At 45.2% G+C, this 20,771-nt stretch overlaps 1 protein-coding gene across 2 annotated transcripts in view; it reads left to right on the plus strand.

Annotated features, from left to right (window-relative positions):
- The first annotated feature begins 92 nt into the window (after window positions 1–92).
- Window positions 93–20,771, plus strand: part of EGFR (epidermal growth factor receptor) — a 207,163-nt gene continuing 186,484 nt past the window's right edge. For both annotated transcript variants that reach the window (XM_042914127.1, XM_042914132.1), the window contains exon 1: window positions 93–337. In XM_042914127.1, the coding sequence (XP_042770061.1) occupies window positions 250–337 (88 nt within the window). In that variant the 5' untranslated portion in view covers window positions 93–249. The remainder of the gene's footprint in view (window positions 338–20,771) is intronic.

The raw sequence follows: 20,771 nt of genomic DNA on the forward strand, positions 1-20,771 counted from the left end.
CTGGGCAGCCCCCGGCGCAGCGCCGCGGCAGCAGCCTCCGCCCCCGGCACGGTGTGCACGCCCGCGGCCAAAGCGGCCCGAGTCCGAGCGGGTGCCGAGCTGGTCCCGAGCGAGCCCCGGCGGCCACCGCCTCGCAGACCGGACGACAGGCCACCTCCGCGTCCACCCGAGTCTCGCCTCGCCACGCACGGCCGTCCGACTCGCTCGCGACTCACTGCGGAGACCCGGAGCCGGAGCAGGGGGGCAGCGATGCGACCCTCCGGGACCGCGGGAGCCGCGCTCCTGCTGCTGCTGGCTGCGCACTTCCAGGCGAGTCCGGCGCTGGAGGAGAAGAAAGGTAAGGGCGAGTCCCGCCGGCCCCGAGCCGCAGCCGGCCCGGCCCGCACCCGCCGCACCGGCTCGGCGTCCCGCGCCGCCCGCCCCTCCTTTCCTGTTTCCTTGAGGATCAGCTGCGCTGCTGGCCGGGACCGTGGGAGGAACTGGACGTTTCGTTTCTGGGCTGGGCGAGGCAGAGGCGGCCCGGGACCCGAGGCTCCCTGCGCGGGGCAGCGGGGCTGCGGGCGGGGTGTGGGAGCCGCGGGCCGGAGCTCGGCGGCCCGGAGCGCTCGCAACTTTCTGTCCTCACTTCCTTGGCCTCCCGCGCGGGCTCCGCGTCCGAGCGCACACACTTGGCGCGGGGCGGCTCTGGTTCCCGCGGTGCCGGCTCGCGTTCCCGCACGTGCGCCCCGCGCTGTCCTCCGGGGGGGGGGGCGGGCCGGGGGGCGCGCGCCCGGTCGGGGGGTGTGTTAGGGAAGCTGGGGAACAGCCCCCGGGAATCCATCGCACCCCTCTCGGACCTCCTAGGACGGGCGGTTTCCCGAGCAGACCCACCTCACATCTTGCCTACACCCGCGTCTCGCACTTAAGCCACCCCGCCGGCCCTGGCCTTGCCAGCGTTGCCAGGCCCACGTCGCAGGACCCTGCAAGCTCTTTTCCTAGGTGTGGTGCTGCAGCCCTGACCTGAGTGAGACGCCTGAGCGTCTCGTGTCTGCCTCAACCTGTGGCTACAGGGAACCGGGGGCTTCGTTTCCTCTTAGGCAAAAAGGGGGTGGGGTCGGACCCACCCCGTGGGCGCAGACCCCCGACGCTCGCCCTGCTGTGGGTCCTCCTATCGGTCAGGCTCCGCGACAGCCCAGGGCTCCCTCCCAGGCATCCACGCCCCTCGGGCCCACGGGCTTTTGTGAACTCGTCGCTTCACGGGAACTCCTGAGATTCGTCCCCACCTGCAGCCCTTTGGTTGCCGGCTTTGCTGTGGAGCCGGACCCGGAGGTGGGGCCAGCAGCCGCGGGACAGCTGGGTCCTGCTGCCGGGACTTCCTAGGGGCGGGACCCATCCTGGTCAGGTCCCCACGGTTTTTCAAAATAAGGCTCACAGCAAACTTTCCTAATCAAAATCCCGAGATTTTCTCTTTGGGATGTTTCTTTTAGCTTTTTGAAGAATTTGACATTGGGCCAACTAAAATATTAAACATAATTTAAAAAAGCGGGAGGGGGGTGGTGGTGGAATTGATGTCCATGGTTCATGTGTGCCAAATGTCCAGACCAAACATGAGCGAGTCTGGCTTCGTGACTACCGACCATAAACCCACTTGACATGAGAAACATGCCTCAGAAGGTTTAATTACACAATTTCAAAATCAAGCAACCCGGGTTCCAAGAGTCAGGTCTGTACTTGCTGTTGATGTCATTGGCATAGGGAGTCGGGGCTGGAGCTGAGTGAGTTTGTTAGGGGAGCGGTAAGGCATAGACCAGTGGTTCCCCAAACTTTGTTGCACGTTAAAATCACCTGGGATTTTAACCAAACAAAACAAAACGAAAATTGATGTCTGGCTGCCACCCGCAGACGTTCTGATTTCATTGATCTGGGATGAAATCTGGGTGTTCAGGAGTTAGAAAAGCACCTCTGGTGATTCTGTGGGGTGGCCAGGTTTGGAAATCACTGGCATAGAGGAGAAGCTGGTAAAGTGTATGGAAAGATTACCTGCCAATGTAAGGAACTCTTTTTAAATGTCTGGAGTTTTAACAGTCTTGCAGAATATAGGAAAAAGGAGTGGGGGGCGGTGATTTCAGTAATCAGGGATTAGTCTTTTCACTGAGCGAGCTGGTGGCAAGCTTTCTGTCCTCTAAGGAGTCTGAAGGGCTCCCTCTCCAACTTTGCTATGAGCCCTGGGGGCTGTGGTCCTGCTCCTGAATCAGCTGGCAATTGGGTCCTCTTAGGCAGGTGGTATCTCTCCCTCTCTGCCACAGGAGACCCCTCCTTTTTTAAATTTTAAATGGACTCTTGGAAGGCCTCCAAAGCATCACTTTTTTTTTTTTTTTTTTTTTTTACTTGAAATGTTCACAGCGCTTTGCTGTTTGTTACCCCTTTGAACACTGCTATTAGTGCTTGGAGATTTGTTTCTGAGAAAAATATAAATACCACTTCATTTGACTGTCCCGTATCCACTTAAAACAGAATGCTCCTGAATAAAATTGTGAGAGTAGGCGGACAAATGTCATTCTGTTAAAGTAACATTAAAACACCCATTTCAAAGGGCAAATCATTAAAAATATAAAATGAAACATTTTTACAAAAGGTATTAAAGACCCGTATCAAATTCAGTCAGTGTTGTGCAGGAAAATTTGCTCATTTTAGAGAGACTTGTTCGGTCTAAGATGGTTATCTTCTGTTCTCACTGCACCTGCTACTGTCAAACACTGTTTTAAAGTGTCCTTTTATTCCCTACGTTAAGCATATGTGGCGGGTATTCTGTTTATAAAAGGGGAAACTGAGGTACAGAGAAATAAAGCGACTTCCACATTTAGTAGGAATGAACCAGGATTCGAACTTGGGCCTTCTCACCCTCTTGCCCTCCCCCAACCACCTAACTGAGCTGCACTGCCTTGTGTGAAACCTGGGAGAGCCAGGTCAGGTGTGTGTGAACGTCTCATGTCAGATGCTGGGAGCAGGGAGGAAAAGCACAGGAACGGGCGCGTTTTAGGATTGGACTCTGTGTGAAACTTGGAACAAACATCGGCCTGTGCGGTGGTCTAGACTCTTGCTTATGTACTCAGTAGTCGCTCTGCTTGCCTGTTGTGGAGGCAGCTCAGGCACCAGAGCAGTGGCGAGGTTGGAGATCGCTTGGGGGATGGAACGGTAGAGGTGTCGCTCTGGAAGAGACGCTGGGTGGTATTTTGAATTGTATCCCAAGTGAGGATCCACTCCCCGCCTTTCTCTAAGGAGTTCAGATGTGAGGAAGTTCAGTTCAGTCCTGGCCTGAAGCCAGGACACCTGCCTTCTCCTTGCAGCTCTGAGTCAAGGTGGACATGTCACCGACCAGCTCCAGGCTCCTGAGTCCTCATTTCTGAATTCAAGAAGTGTTTATTGAGTGTATAGAGTGTACCAGACATTATGGGCTAAAAGGGGCAGGGGTGATTTTAATAGTTTCTACTGTTGCTTCCACAGTGTGATTCTTTAAGTCCCTAATTAAGTACAGATGGTCCCCGATTTTCGATGGCTCGACTCACAGTTTTTTTTTTTTTGTTTTTTTTTGTTTTTTTTTGTTTTTTTTTATGAGGGTGTGAAATCGATGCACGTGAAGTAGAAACGGGACTTGGAATTTTAAACTTGGGTTTTTTGTTGTTTTTTTTTTTTCCCGGGCTAGTGATATGTGGTACAGTCCTGTCCCGTGATACATGAGACATTCAACACTTCATATAAAACAGGGGCTTTGTGTTCCAGGACTTTACCCACCCGTAGGCTAAGTGTCCTGAGCACGTTTGAGGTAGGTTAGGCTAAGCTACGATGTTAGGTATGATAAAAGCATTTCAACTAATGTTTCTAATTTATGGTGACATAACTCCATTATAAGTCAAGAAAGATCTGTATTTGGAAATTGCTTTTCAAATCCGAAAAGGAGACCAGGGGTCTGTGTGTCTATCATACATTCACAGCCGTGGGTAGCTCTGTCTGGCAGTAACTGGTTGAGCTCCAGTAGGTTTTGACCATTATTTCTGGCTCTATCTATTTAGTTTCAGTCTATAATTTTTCAAAAACTCATTCTCAAGTTTGAAGAAACCGATGGCCAGAATCCACTGTGCTACATAATTAGACTTGGTCCGCGTGACAGCACTAACATGTTTTGAAATGTTTTTAGAGGTAGTGTCAGTAAAAGATGAAGGATTCCGCCCTGTTTAAAAAGAAAGTACTTTTTTTTTTTTCTTTTTTCCCTTTGATCTAAGTTCCAGGGCCAGCAGCTAGTCTGAAACTTTACTGACAGGAGGTCCGAGCCAACTCTAATATTAAGTTGGTGATTATGGATGTTAAGAGAAGATAGCCCTACCCTGGTGCCCCAGGTCCCGAGATTAGGATGGGATCAGAATGTTGGGGACGTGCGGCTTGTTGAAGGACGCACCTGGGAAATCGTTTGGCCCTTGCCATGTAGCTTGCTGTGAAAGTCGTGTGTTTATGTGTGTTTTAATTTGGACTTAGTACAGTTGAAACGGGCTTATTTAAAGTTAGGTTTTTAGTAATAGAGGTATGTTTTGAGAAAAGCTCCAAATTCTAGAATATGGTTCACCCATGCATCGTTTCCATGTACACAGTTTCAAAACTAGAGTCTGCTCCTCTGATCTGTACTGAACTACTTTCATTTTGTTACCTTCTGTCACTTTTGGACATTTGAAATTGTCACAAAAGACATTTTTGGCCTCAGTTATTACTGGTTTATTCTCACACCATCAACACACATGGAATAGACTATCAATCTTGTTCTTGTGGGCCATTCCTATTCGACATCAGCACTTCTGCTCATTCCTTCCTTTTCATTTTCCTCCTAAAAGGTTGTCTTTTCTAAGACAATTCCCACAGTTGCTCTTTGCACAACATCTGAGTCTGCCATCCAGCTCATGGCCATGAGCAGGTTAGTTTGAATTTGGGCAAGGATCCAGTCTTACGTCAAATAACCGGTTTGACTGAAATTTTCACTTTTTCAGAGTCGTTAGGTACGGCCTCCTTCCTACACATTTAGATAGACACACTGAATTCAGTTGTCTAGAAAGTTCCCTGAGCCAGCTGGGAGCAGGAGGGATATCTAGGGCCAGTGAGCAGTGGTGGCTTGTTTACTTAGCCCTGTTAGAAGCTAAGTGCTGGATTTGACATTTTAATCTCTGAAGGCCCTGAAGTATAATATCAAATGCCTGACTGGCCCTCTTGACTAAGCATCTGTGAATTGCATACGCTTAAAATAAATTTTACTCCTACCAAATTTCAGCAGCTTGCTTCGGAAAGTAGTACGTGAAAGCTAACACAGGGGGATCGAATTTCCCTCTTCGCTCCAAGTTCTAGCCCATGCTGGTGGGCCAGCACACCTGGCCCTGATTTAGTAGAAATAATTACCTAAGTTCACCGCTATTGTTTGTCCTCTGAGTATAAGGGCGAGTATTGCTACCTATTACAACTTAGGCTCTTATTTGCTTTATTTCCTCCCCCCACCCCCTTTGTGTTTGAGCTACAGTGAGCAGTTCACACTCTTCTATCCACATTTTGAGATTTAGGAATGAATCGGAGTTAGCACTTGCCCTTAAGTATCTGGAAGTCAGTTCGGGAAGGAGGAATCTATAGATGACAAGTGTAGAACAGCATCAAAGAAGCAATGGTAGGGTTCTGTACAAGATGATAAATTCTTCTGGTGTTAGTCTTTGCTTTTAATTCTACCTGCAGAGGGGAATATCCCCCAACGGAAGGGTGTACTCATCTGAGCCTGCAGAGAGCTGTAGGTATTTCCCTGGAGAATATGGTCGGAAGGCATCCCAAGAGTAGTGCCAGTAGTAGCAAAGGTCTGAGGAGCACTGGTTATTTAGTGCACTGGGAAGAGAAGGGGGAGATGGGGAGGCTCCAGTTCATAAGGGCTTTGCCGTCCTCCCCTGTGAAGGGGAGCTCACTGGGGAGTTCTCAGCTGAGAACCCACATGATGGCTTTGAGGTTTAAGAACGAGGACTCTATCAGCAGCATGGGGAGTGGATTGCAGTGAAAAATGGGGAGATAGGTGATTCCTGTGGGCCAGGAGAGATACAGAAGATGTGGGCCAGGAGAGATACAGAAGAGGGAGTAGCGAGGATGCAGAAAAAATGACTCAGGCTGACCTGGAGGCAGTTAATGTATAACCAGTGCAAGGAACATGGAATCCCAGGTGACACACAGTGTTCTCACTTGGAAGGCAGGGTAAACACTGTAGCCATTCACAGGTTCTGAATGCTCTAGGGGTTGGGGGGGTGGGGTAGGGAGTAGAGTCAGCCAGGGGGATGTGAAGGGCTCAGATGGAAAAATCCAGGGGGCAGTAGAGTATACAGGTCTGGAGCCCAGGAGAGCAGCTTGGCCTTGAATTGTGTTTTATTAGATGTTTCAATTGCAGGCATTGTCTTTGGCCATAACACAGCCCGCCTCCAGCCTGTCTCAGGCTCACTGTCTCCATCTGTTTTGAGTCAGGCTGGGTTCTTCTGGATTACTAGTTTCTTTCTTCATTAGGCTGCTGTGGTTACCAGCCCAATTAGTTGCAGTTATCAGCAACTGATAAGTAATATATTATGCGTGTAAGTACATTGGGATTCCTATTTGTGTGATACTGCATATCCTTAGATGGGTATCCCCCAGTTCTATCTAAGGCAGCATCAGACTACTTGGTGTGTGCGTTAGGGACTGAACTGAAAAGACTAGAGGTGACTTTTTTCCTTTTTTTTTTTTAAGCAGTAGCTTTTGAACCTTGAATGTACCTTAGAATCAAAGGAGGAGGATGAAAAAGAGTGTGCCTCATAGCACCCTAGACTTCCGGGGGAAGGAGTGCCAGCATACGTGTTTTTAAAAATTTCCTAGGTGATCCCGATGAGTGCATTAAGTAGTGTGTTTCACTTCTGGCAGGGAAGAAGTTTTGTCTTTGTTCTCAGACTCACTGCCTGAGCTTCCTCAAGATCCAGGAACAGTATTATATTTCATTAGTAAATCATCTCGAAGTTGATTTTTTTTTTTCTCACGAATTCTCGAAAAGTCTATTGCAGTGGCTCCCAGAGTGTGTTACCCAAGAAACTTTGAAAAAGCTGATAGAAATGCACATTCTTGGATCCCTTACCTGGACCTCTGAACAGGATACTAGAACACGAGCCCTCCCAGGGACACTGACACATGCCAGTTCCAGAACCACAGACACTACACGCAGACCTCATGCTGGGTTCTGGAAGTTTGAAGGGAATAGGATAACGGCTTGTCTTTGAAGCACTCACATTTGGAAGGGCTGAACAGGGAGAACCTATTGTAATGCAACATCTCATAAGAAATGTGATTTGGGATTTCAGTGTGAGCCCCCAAAATGGGGTTAATTCTATTTCTGTGGCGGGGGAGGTTTCTCAGAAAGAGAACATTTAGCTGGATCTCAACGATGAGATTTTGCCCGTCTCCAGGCAAAGGGAAAAGCAGACGGGCAGTTTGTGCACTTGGCGATCCATCAGCAAGCCCATCACTGGTCATTTTCTAAACGTGAGTGTCTTATTAGAGCTCCGGCTAAAGTTTTGGAATTTCCTGCTTTATGTTTCTTTTTTTTTTTTTTTTTTAATTTTTTTTTTTTTTTAATATTTTTATTTATTTTTGAAGAAGAGAGAGACCAAGCGTGAGCAGGGGAGGAGCAGAGAGAGAGAGGGAGACATAACATTTGAAGCAGGCTCCAGGCTCCTAGCCATCAGCCAGAGCCGGACGCAGGGCTCGAACTCACGAACTGGGAGATCATGACCTGAGCCGAGGTCAGACGCTCAGCCAACTGAGCCACCCAGGCGCCCCTCCTGCTTTATGTTTCTAAACAACCATGAGGAAACTTACAATGTCAAAAGTAAAGTGCCTGAGAGGTAGCACATTTTACATTTAAAAATGAAAATGGCAGTTTTTAAAAAACTTATGGCCGGATGTGAAGAATTGAACTAGAATCTGGATTATAGTTGATAGTTTTAACATTCTTCCCAGTAGCATGACTTGGCCCCTAAAACTTGTTATGAATAAGAAAAATGATTACTTTACATTCTTTATTTGACTCCTACCACAGAGAGCAAAGGGAGAAAAGAAACAAAAGTCTGGGTAATTCTAGACATTTAGTAAATACCCATTGAATCACACTGAATCAGAAAACGTCTCTCAGATTAATTGAGCTCCTGCCACTTGTAAGTTTGAAGACATCTGTGTCCTGATTCATTGTTGATGAATTGCACAAATTGACCTGTTTATTTGCAGAGATCATGTGGAAACAAAGGGTAACATGTGGCTGTTGGTGCTACCTTGGGTACTCAGGCCTCTCTTTATGCAAGAGGAAATATCCAAGTGGTTCTAGGCCGTTTTGCTGCACAGTTGTTTTAAGAGCATTTTTGAAGGATTTTATTTTAAAACCAGAAATACACGGGTGCCTGGGTGGCTTAATCGGTTAAGGGTCCAACTTTGGCTCAGGTCATGACCTCGCGGTTTGTGGGTTCAAGCCCCGCGTGGGGCTCTGTGCTGACCACTCAGAGCCCGGAGCCTGCTTAGGAGTCGGTGTCTCCCTCTCTCTCTGCCCTTCCTCCTCTCACACCCTGTCTCTCTCTCTCAAAAATAAATAAAACATTAAAAAAATTTAAAGATAATAATAAAAAAGAAACCCAGACAGGTGATACCTGAAGGTGTACCGCTCTGCACATGGAGGCCTGCACGTGCTGGGTGATGTCATGAGTCCCTTAGCGGTTGTGTCTTCTTAACATGTGATTCCATTAGAACTGTTTGAAAGTCCTTTCACCCCAGGTTTCGTAGAAAATCAATGCAGTGCCTATCATCAGTCTCTCCGATATGACACACTGACATTTTTATGTGAAAAACTGTGCATGTTTTAGTTTCTTTGCCCATAGTCATAAATTTATTGCTATTTTAGAGTCTGGAATAAAAACAAATCATTTATTGAATCTGTGCTAATCCTCAAGGGCGGGCGTGTGCGCCTGGAAAAATTCTTACCATCGTGAATGAGATTTCAGAAAGGGTTTCAGGATTTTTTTGTAACATCAAAAACCTGGTTTTGCTTCTTTACCAGGAAACATTCAATACCTGACAACTGCAGGGGAATTTCATCACCATCCATGGCTTCTCTGCATTTACAGCGTCTCCTGATTCATTCTTATATATTGCAAGCCATAGCGGATGGATACATTGTTTTGAGCAAGATAAATTAGACAAACTATTTTAGGTGTGTTCTAGTATTCACTTGCAAGGTCCTTTTTAAAAAATATATTCTAATATAGCATTAGAAATTAAATTATCGTAACTTTTCCAGGAAAAGAAAAAAAAACCAGAACCCCCCCCCCGAATTTCATCGACTTTTGATTGCATCCAGATGAATGCCAGAAAAATAAAAGGTGGTTGTTGAAGAATTATCACTCCACCTGTTTGGTTTTTAAGATACTAATTTTAAGGGTCTTTTGACTATGATGAATTTCAGAACTTTTTCTTGGCTTTGATTTGCTGCAAAGTGAATGGAGAATCAGAAACCTTATCCTTACAGCACTTTTTGATTTCTTTAACTCTGCCTCCATTTCCTGGTACTTTAATAGATTGTATGCATGGAGCATATTTATGAGTGAGAATAATGTATTGCCTTAATCTGTCCTCCCTCCCTTCCTTTCCTGCTTCCTTCCTCTCTTTCTTTTTTGCAAGCTGTTATGGATAAGTCTTCACAAAGAAAGACTTTGACGTGTGATTATAAACGAAAAACCCTGACAAACGGCTGGAAAAATATACTGTGTAATTTTTAAAAGTTAGGACGTCAAAGCCATTCGGTGTTTACGATGATTTTTAATACAAATATGAATATGCATGTATCATTCCTTCAAAAATTGTATCGCTAAAGGAGTTTTTCTGAGGACATGGCTTCACGTGTTTTTCCCTGTAATCTGTTGTTAGTTATGATAGGAAGAGAACACAGGTTAGAACCTACCTTCCTGGTGTCATCTTCCATAAAATAACTAAACTAGATTGTTTGATGGAGCCTTCCAGCTGGAAACATCTATGAAATTAAAAGCAAATATAAATGCATGCAAGATATGTATTTAAACATTTAAATAATAAGTATGCTGTCCCTATAATTTAGATGCCAAAACACTGATGTCATAATAATCATAATAACACCTTGCATTTGTACAGCACTTTACAGTTTACCCAATGCCTTAACATCCATCTCTCCAAGCTTCCTAACAACCCCACAGGGTGGGAATAATTATCCACCTTTGAAGGTGAAGGACTCAAATTCTGCCGTTTGCCGACGATCACCAGGATGGTCAACATTTAGGTGCGGGGACAAACACTGCCTCCTGACACCGGTACCAAATGTCTCCAAAAGTCTCCCTCTTCCACCTTTAACACACCATTGCTTTTCTGTTTTTGATGTCTCCTCTCACTTTGAGTCTTATTTGTGAGTCAAAAGACTAACATAAAATATTCTCAAGTTTTTTGTTACACTTGTGTTACACCCAGTGCCCCTTCCAATTTTGGTATATTCTGCTCCAGTGTTGTACTTTCCTGCTTTTTTCTTGTTGTGAAGCAGTTTTTCCTAGAGTTAAGTCTCATCTGTGTATTGTAGTTGCCCATTTCATAAGATACAGGGCAATACATTTATGCACCTTGAAAACATCTACTTTAGAAACTAGAACTGTGGCTTTTTGCAGTTATGTCATAAACTTCTGTAAGTTTGCCAGACCTATAAATACTTGAAGTAAAAAGGAGGAGAGACAGGCGCCTGGGTGACTCCGTTGGTTGAGCATCTGACTTCAGCTCAGGTCATGATCTCACGTTTCGTGAGTTTGAGCCCCACATCGGGCTCTGTGTGGACAGTTCGGAGCCTGGAGCCCACTTCGGATTCTGTGTCTCTCTCTCTGTGCCCCTCCCCCACTCACACTCTGTCTCTGTCTCTGTCTCTCTCTCAAAATGAAGAAACATTAAAAACACATTTTAAAAAAAGGAGAGAAAGCAACTTGATGTAGCAGCTGAGTCAGTGAGCAGTGCCTATGGCAAGATGTGGTAATTCACTCACACAGATCTGTAGAGTCATTTATGTGATTTAAATGAAGCACACGCTTAAACTCATTAGGGTGTGTAAATAGCTCTTATGAAGAGAGACAAACTTAACAAGTTGTGTGTATTCCAGGATTGCTCATTTTCTGTATCAGACCCTTTATAAGAACGTTTTCTGCCCGAGATGATATGTGGAAGCATTGACTTTAAGGAGAAATTACTACAGAAGTCATAACTCTCACTTTGAGGTGCTTCATTGTTTGAATGAATAGAATTTGGAATGTGACACTTAATGGGTCTCTCATTAATGGCAATATACCTTTTCCACAAGAAATTTCAAAATACAGTGTGTGTTTTCCTCCATTAGGAAGGAAAGAACTTTTTGTGTTCTTGTTTATTTCTAACATCATGGAAAATTTTCAGCACTCTAGTAGATTTTCCCCTCAAACACATGTTTCTTTTTCTTTCTTTCTTTCTTTCTTTCTTTCTTTCTTTCTTTCTTTCTTTCTTTCCTTCCTTCCTTCCTTCCTTCCTTCCTTCCTTCCTTCCTTCATTAATTTTGGGAGAGAGAGAGCAGCATGAACAGGTGAGGGGCAGAGAGAGAGGAAGAGAGAAAATCCTAAGCAGGCTCCACACTATCAGCATAGAGCCCGACATGGGGCTCGATCCCATGAACTGTGAAATCATGACCTGGGCTGAAATCAAGAATTGGATGCTTGGGGCGCCTGGGTGGCGCAGTCGGTTAAGCGTCCGACTTCAGCCAGGTCACGATCTCGCGGTCCGTGAGTTCCAGCCCCACGTCAGGCTCTGGGCTGATGGCTCGGAGCCTGGAGCCTGTTTCCGATTCTGTGTCTCCCTCTCTCTCTGCCCCTCCCCCGTTCATGCTCTGTCTGTCTCTGTCCCAAAAATAAATAAAAACGTTGAAAAAAAAAAATTAAAAAAAAAAAAAAGAATTGGATGCTTAACCAACTGAGCCACCCAGCCACCCCAACACATTTACATTTCTTAATTATAAAGCAGAATAGGAAAAAGTCTCATATGTAAACAGTAGTTGATCCTTAGCTGTCATCCATGTAGTGTAGGTTTAGAGAACATCACGAAGGGAAGATGTTGATTTTTTTTAGAGCCAAAGATGATGTATCTCTTGTTGAAGAAGTAAATTCTTGCAGCAAACAGGCAGTTAGTGTATTGATTTCAGGGTGGCTTGCTTCGTAACTGGCCTCTATGCATTGCAAAAGTTATTTGGGCAAAAGCTATGCCATTTCACCTTCAATCAACAGAAATCTGCCCAGCCAACGCAGAACGGAAAGTTGAGCAATTTGCTGAAATGGGACAACATAGAGTCAGACTAGTTGCTCGTTTTTCACTTCACTTTTGACTTCTCAGGACTCTCGTTTACATGCAAATCTCAGCGCTGTGCCTGGTTTGGAGGGGACGCATTGAATGGGAAAAGTCCCAGAAGGATCCAAGACCCAGGTAGTTATTGGAGTCCATCTTCCCTCATGACAGTCTGGTTCTTAGAGTCTTGGCTAGAAAAGACCGGCTTTTAGAGTGTTGGGCAGTGGCTACTACAGGTTCATAATGTTGCCCAGTTGCAAAAACAGAATGTTCAAACAATAGCCAGGAAAATAGGTAGTCAGGGCCTAAACCATGCTAATGAAGCCAGTGAAAATGGGGTGCCCAGGTGAGGAAAGTTGCCGATAGTGTATACACTTCTTTTGCAACTGGGGAGATTTTTTTCTTTCCTCCTTGGACCTTGTTTTGGGAAGAGGTTGGACGTTATTTCCCCTCTGGGCTTGCATTCTCTCATCTAGGTGATAAGGGAAGAGGTAGGGGAGGTGCCAGCCACAGGTGAAGCACAGTGTTGGTCAGATAGGTAACCGAAGCTGAACGCGGGTTTGTCATCTGGCATCATCTGGCAGAAGCTTTACGAGCTGGGTGACTTCTGAACACTATTTACAAGGTTGACTTTCAGTTAAAAGAGAACCCACTAGGTGCCACGAAGTGTAATAACAGTAGTCCTGATCTTATGATCGTCACTTGTCCTGTTCACAAGATGTCCTGCTAAGCCATAAATAAATAAATAAATAAATAGATAAATAAATAAATAAATAAAAAGCCTAGGCTAAGTTTAAGAGTAGTTTTACAAATAACAGAGGATAGTGAATACCCACTGATGTTGAAATGAGCCATCACATGTGTCAACTCAGCAGTGTCCTCTTAGAGATGCAGGGAGAACAGTGAAATTAGCAAGTCCGTGTCTGTTTCTGAGGAAGCCCCGTAGTGTGGCCGGGCAGAGTGTTCAGTGCACCTCTGGGGGAGGAAAAGTATGTCTGTGGATGCATTTCCTTTCGAAGAGAGTTCGATCCAGTGAAGTTTCATTCTCCGAGGAGAGCTTCACCTGCACACACTTCCGTTGTGCCTTCAGAGGTTAGCTAGCAGAACCCTGGTATGATGCACATTGATTCTAATATTTCAGGGGGGGTGGTGTATCATAACATGAGTGACAAGGGTACATTTATGGTTAGCACATGCTGAGCCCAGAGATACGTGGCGGCTTGCTCTCCTGGCCGTGTGCATGGGTTGCTGTGTCTCCGTCTGGCACTCTGACTGCATGCACTCCCTGTTGGTATTATTTTACCAGCACATGCTTATGGTCGCTTATCAGCTAGATGTGCCCACTTGCTGGCATAGAATTGATTCTCCTGAAGAATCTCCGTCCATTTGCATTTTTTTGTTCTTGGTTATAAACTGGAATGCGTATGTCATTTACTTAAAATGGGAAAAATGTTCTGGGGTTTCTCGACTCAGAGAAGAAAAGGGGACACTTCCTCAGCCAGGAGTTGACTACAATTTTGGGGTGAAGGGGAGTGACCAAGCCAGAGGTCAAAATGCCACCTGTGGGGTACCTGGGTGGCTCAGCTGGTTAAGTGTCCAACTCTTGATGGCAGCTCGGGACATGATCTCATGGTTTGTGAGACGGAGCCCCGCATAGGGCTCTGTGCTGACAGCACTGAGCCTGCTTGGGATTCTCTCTCTCCCTCGCTCTCTCTGCCCCTCCCCTGCTTGTACATGCGCACACTCTCTCAAAATAAATAAATACACATTAACAAAACCCAACTCACCTGTGCCAGTTGTTCAGGGCTCTTGGAATAACTCTGCTCTTAAAACAAAGGCTACCCTAGATGGGTGTTTGTGAAGTTCTACTCGCTCTAAGTGTGTCCAATGATCATGTATGTGAATAATTTCCCCAATCTGAACATTGTTATGATAGGCTAAAGAATGTAACTAATCATCATTAACATTTGATGGGTGTTTTTGTTGGTGGTGCTCCAGAAAAGGCAATAATAACCTTCTTAAATCTAGCATCTATTTGATGTTAAATTTTTTTAGAAGGAGGAAAACCAAAATGTATACGTGGGACTAAAACATAAGTATACAAAACAATATGCCAAAGGAAAAAATGTCTAGACTTTCTATGTGGTGCTTTTCTTTGGACAAAGGTGATGCATTAAGACTTTGTCTCCTCCACACACATAGGACGGTGCAGGCCATGATAGATAGGGGTGCTGTCTCGGACCCAGGACCCCTTTGGTTTCAGGGTGTTGGCCAAGTTGGGTAACTACCATGAGGCCTGGTTTCCTCATCTGGAGAATGGAGGTAATAATGGCCCTTATCTGACAGAGCTGGTGAGAGGATGAGATGAGATGATTCATGTAGAGGAAGGAGCACAGGGCTCTGTCCCCGAGCACATTCCAGAAATGGTGGATATGATCACCGTTTGAAGTGCTGACTCTCACTGTGACCTCTAACCCTCACCGTGACCCTTATGATCCCTGTTGTAGGTGAGGAACCTGGGGTTTACAAAGGTTGTGTCACTCTCCCAAGGTCATCTGCCTAGGAAGGGGAGACCCTGGCCTCCGGCTTGGAGGCTGTGCCCTTAGCGGCCGCCTGCCCCTGCCCTAGATGTCTGCCCTGCCCTCAGGGCCCTCAAAAGGCCACAGGACCCAGGCAGGGGAAGGCTCAGCTCGCCCTGCCCCCCTCACCTCCTATCTCAGGACTCCCAGAGCCCAACCATCTTGACCCCTGTTTCCTTCCATGGTGGGCCTTCCTTTCCCTCAGAAGAGGATCACTGTTTCCTTGCAGGGCGCCTTTAACATGCTCTTCATTACAATGTGCAGCCTAATGGTTTATCCCTGTGCTGTTTTTACTTTCAGACTTTTGTTATGGCTACTGTGAAGGCTACTGTTTTGTCTGTTTTTTCCTGCCATCCTCTCTCCCCTTTCACGGCACTCGTGGCAGTCATGGCCACACATACTTACCCAGTCCGGCCTTTATGTCTTCGTGGTCCCCTGGATACCTGGACCACCTCCCAAGGAGGGAGGCAGGCGCCCCGGAGCCCCTGGCCCTTTCAGCAACACTTAAGCTTTCTAAAGAGAGAAAAGAATAGAATCTGTATTCTCTCTTTTATTATTTGACCTGAATTAATTACGCTGTCACAGGGAATGCTTCGTGCACTTGGCAGTGGGTTTTGAGCCAATGCATGCCCTTACCCAAGATACCTTCATCTGGGACTCCACCCTCACAACGTCCTTTGCTGCTGTCCTGTAATGTCCGTAATAGCAAGGCCTGCAGGTGTTTATATGGACCATGAAAACACATCAACTCATCTATCATCGTTTTCAAATTTTGCAAAGTGACGGACTGGTCGTGCATTAATACATGCTAGAGACTTGCTGTTTCCTCCCAGCAGTATATTATTCAAGTTATTGTAAAAGTTGTTTTAAATCTGCGAGCAAAAATAAATTGCTTTTGCTGCAAGAAACACCAAAAATGGAAAAGCTAACAGTTCAAAGATGATCATTTATCTCAGAAGCCCTACTGGCAGCATCACAGTTTTAAACAGTGAGATGATTTATGAGATGATTTGATCTACAAATGGGTTGAAGGGAGGTCCAACCTTTGTGCCACTTTTCTCTGAGCTCCCTGGACCCATAACGTCATAGTCATGGAGATGTGACATGCTTGGAGCGGTCTATTTGAAAACATGACAGACATAACGAGAAGATACGATCACTCTTAACACGTGAGGCTTGGGAGGCAAACTTTGTTTTCTTTGAACATTAACTTTACGGTTAGCATTTTTTTTTTTTTTTTTTTTTTTTTTTTTTTTTTTAGTGTTAAAGCAGTTGATGGGGGATGTGGGGTTAGGAAGGAAGGATTAAGGAAGTTAACTATCATGCATACCCTTGATAATGTTTTTGGGCATTAAATTCTTCACTTTCAAAGCACATTTTAGAGTCAGTATTTGAACTTAATATTTTGATCTTATTTCTTCTCAGTACTTTTTTAGAAGTTAGTACAGAAGTTAAGAAAAGTTTTAAAATTTGCTGTCGTTGTTGGAAAAATCATACTGAAAACAAAGCACTGCCCACGTTATATAAATAAGAATAGTGGTTTGCTGCAAGACCAAAGCTTTTTGTTGCTAGCTTTTTATTTTGAAAGAATTACAGATTCACAGGAAGTTGCAAAATAGGCACAGGGAGGTCGGTGCACCCTCTCCCTAACCTCCCCCCAGTGGTAACATCTTCATACAAAGTTTTAAATATTTAGTTTGGCATCTTTATCTAGTATTGACCTAGGCTAAACGCTCACTGTTTTCGTTAACTAGTGAGAAGACATTCTAGAAATCAGAGCCTTCACAATACTGTTTAGAAGTTAATTTTTTAATGAAATTTTTTGGCCTTTAACATTTGGGGGCTCTGCAGGAATGAGGAGGAAAGGGGAAGGAGGGCTAGAGGGAGAGCCTAGGTAGGCAGACAGACGGGCAGACAAATAGAGAGACACAGAAATAGGAAAACAGTATGGAGTTTCTTCAGAAGGTGAAAAATAGAACAACCTTACAACCCAGCAATTGCACAACTGGGTATTTACCCAAAAAATACAATAATATTAATTTGAAGGGATACATGCACCCTGATGTTTTTGGCAGCATTACCAACAATAGCCAAATTATGGGAAAAAGTCCAAATGTCCATTAATTGATGAATGGATAAAGATGATGTGGTACACACACACACACACACACATACACACACACTAGAATATTACTCAGCTGTGAAAAAGAATGAAATCTTGCCATTTGCAATGACGTGGATGGAATTAGAATGTATTATGCTAAGCAAAAGAATTCAGTCAAAGAAAGACAAATACCGTATGATTTCCTCCTATGTGGAATTTAAGAAACATAACAGATGGACATGGTGGGGGGGGGTGCGCGGAGAGAGAGAGGCAAACCATAAAACAGACTCTTAACTATAGAGAACAAACTGAGGGTTGCTGGAGAGGAGGTGGGCAGGGGGATGGGCTAGATGGGTGATGGGTATTAAGGAAGGCACTTGTGATGAGCACTGGGTGTTGTAGGTAAGTGATGAACCACTAAATTCTACTCCTGAAACTACCAGAACACTATATGTTGACTAATTAGAATTTAAATAAAAACTTGAAACAACAAAAAAAGAAAAAGAGAGAGAAAAAGTGAGATAGAGAGATGGAGTCATTCATTGATTGGACCAACCAAACGCCCTCTTGTAGGTTTTGGACAATTTGCATAAGCTATGTTTCTATTCTATTCAAATCACAAATGGTTGGGTTTTTGTGTGTGCACCGAATACACATTCATTCTTTATTTATTTTCATTTATTTGGCCTAACTTGCTGCCTTAATATTAAGTTTATAGGTGCCCTTGATGAGGGTCTTCTGGAATGCTGATAATGTCATGTTTTTGATATAGATACTGATTACACAGATGTATTCATTTGGTGAAGAATTCATAGATCTGCACAGTTTTGATTCGTACCCTTTTCTACATTTATGTTATACTGCAATGAAAGTTTTACATACCACACTCACAGTCACTTCCTAGAGAAGGTGACTTACAGGAAAAGCTCATATTTTATGAGAAAATTCAGGATCTCAAAGAAGGTGTCAGATTTCAGTCAAGGCAATGCATTTCTTCGGTTTTGGTCTGCATGACAATAGTCTCTTTAAAAGTGACATGACTCTGGGGTGCCCTGGTGGTTCAGTCAGTTAAGCATCGACGTTGGCTCCAGTCACAATCTCATGGTTCGTGAGTTCAATCCCTGCATCAGGTTCTGATGGCTCGGAGTCTTGAGCCTGCTTCAGATTCTGTGTCCCCTCTCTCTTGGCCCCTCCCCCGCTCGCACTCTGTCTCACTCTCTCTCAAAAATAAACATTAAAAGAAATTTCAAAGTGAGATGACTCCTACTTCAGTTTGCTCTAAGGTATTAATTATTTTACAAATCCGGTTAAAAGAGAGTAGCAACAAAGTAGCATGCTTCCCCTCCTTTACATTCATCTCTAAATCCCTGTAGGGAAGGCCTCTGGTAACAGGTATTAACCAAGGGCAGAATCTTTGAGGAAAGACCGTGTCTTTGAGGGTCACCGCAGCTTCCATCCCTGTCTGTTACTTCCCGATGTCAGGCTCTTGTGGGGCTAGGTTCAGACCAACCCTGGGAAAGAGAAAAGAAAGTCGATCCCATGCTACAGGAAAGCTCCCACTTTCACACACCACACTGCAGATCCTCTTGTGGAGTGTCCAGAACCTTCCAGCTCTCCGAGCATTCTGAGCCCTGATTCTTATACCTGTCCTATTGCACAGCCACAAACTAGGTTTGCAGTATGGCAGGGCGGTTTATTTTAGTAGATAGGTATAATTTGGCAGAATCTTCTGTGCATGTTTTGTTTTGAGTTTGCAGTTTGGTTCCACTCAGTAGGCTTGCATTAAATGTTTACTGCATCCCGTATGCTAAAAAGCTGCTGGGTGCTGGGCTACATAGAAAATGTAGCCTTTGCCCGTAAGGAGCTGTAGTCCAGCACCCCGTTCATTCTGCCACGTTCCCAGAAGTGAGAATTTAGTCTAGTGTGGTTTGTGAGTACTTCAAAACTGAATGATGGTCACAGAAACCACAGGGGGGTGTGTATGAATGTTAAGTGGAACATAATTTTGCAGAGCACTTTATAGCTTTCTCAGAGCCTTTGACACACTTGATCTCACTTGAATAATCATGTGATAATGACCTGAATTCACTTTTTGATCTCTTGATCAGGGAGATGCAAGAGGTAACAAGCCTCCAGCTTCTGTGCTCATGAAAGAACTCAAGTAGTTCTGAAATCTGTGTACACTCTTCACATTCCTTTTTCTTTTTAATTCTTTTTTTTTTTTTTTTTTGATGTTTATTTATTTGGAGAGAGAGATAGTGAGCCCGAGCATGGGAGGAGCAGAGAAAGAGGGAGAGAGAATCTCAGGCAGGCTCCGTGCTGTCAGCATAGAGCCCCATGAGGGGCTTGATCCCATAAATCGTGAGATCATGACCTGAGCTGAAATCAGGCGTCGGCTGCGTAACTGACTGAGCCATCCAGGCGCCCCCTCTTCACGTTTCTAAGTTGACATCTGAATTGTTTGTGACAGACTTAATAGTTGTAAGAGAGAGAATTTGAATCATTTGCTAAAGCAGGTAGTCAACTGCTTTTCTACCAGATTGATTCTGACTTAAAAAAAAAATTTTTTTTTATGTTTTATATTTGAGAGAGAGACAGACAGAGAGCAAGTAGGGGAGGGGCAGAGAGACAGAGACAGAATCTGAAGCAGGCTCCAGGCTCTGAACTGTCCACACAGAGCCCAACGCAGGGCTCGAACTCACAAACTGTGAGATCATGACCTGAGCTGAAGTCGGACGCTTAACCAACTGAGCCACCCCGGCGCCCCTGATTCTGACTTTTTTAAAAGTGATTTTCTGCCAGAAAGATTCTGATTTGTTTTCCTGATCAAAAAAAAAAAAAAGTTTGTTGTCAAAAAAAGTTTTTGTTCATACTTTTCTCAAAAGATCTAAGTTCTGACTGCCCGTTCTAGGATGGGTATTTGACCCCACGGATGGGAAGGTGAGGCAAAGTGACACATTGTGAGTTGGTCACCTTCGGCCTCAGTATTTCAGCGCTGAGTTAGCCTCTCTGCTGTCCCTCCGTGCGGCACCTGGAAGGGCTTGTCCTGGAGGCCTGAAGCACTTCCGGTGGGAGCAGGTGAGCAGGGGGACTGGGAAGGGGAGGAGAGCCCGAGCCCGTGGTGCACGCAGGCGGGTCGGCTTTAGGAAGAAGCACACATGGAAGGTGAGAGCCTGGACGTGGCTCTGTCGTGCCCCTACCCCCTGGGACGTCCCTGCACTGCAGGGAGACACCCCAGTTTGGGGACTGCCGCCTCGGGCCCGAGGACAGTCCACAAGGCCGTGGTGGGAATTGACACCCGATGAGACTGAAGGGAACACTTGACACTCGTGGCTGTCAGGAAGCTTCCCAAAGAGGAAGCGCCGGCCCCTGGGAACCGTGCGTGCCGTTGGGTCCCCTCGCACCGCAGGTGCGTCGGATTATACGGCAGCCTTGCACTGAGCACCTGCTGCTATGTGTCATGACCCGCGTTTGCACCTGGGATGCACACACATGTGTATTTGTTATCCCCCGTCAGGGAGGCTATAACGAAGCAGTGGCACAATGATGAACCTGCTTCAGGATCATTTTCTCAAACTGACGGCCACAAATGTACCCTTGGACAAGGGCCCTGGAATTTTATCCTCTTTTTTTATACTACTTTAACATTCTGTTTATTCATTTTTGAGGGC

The sequence above is a fragment of the Panthera leo genome, chromosome A2, assembly GCF_018350215.1.
Source record: "Panthera leo isolate Ple1 chromosome A2, P.leo_Ple1_pat1.1, whole genome shotgun sequence".
NCBI lineage: Eukaryota > Metazoa > Chordata > Mammalia > Carnivora > Felidae > Panthera > Panthera leo.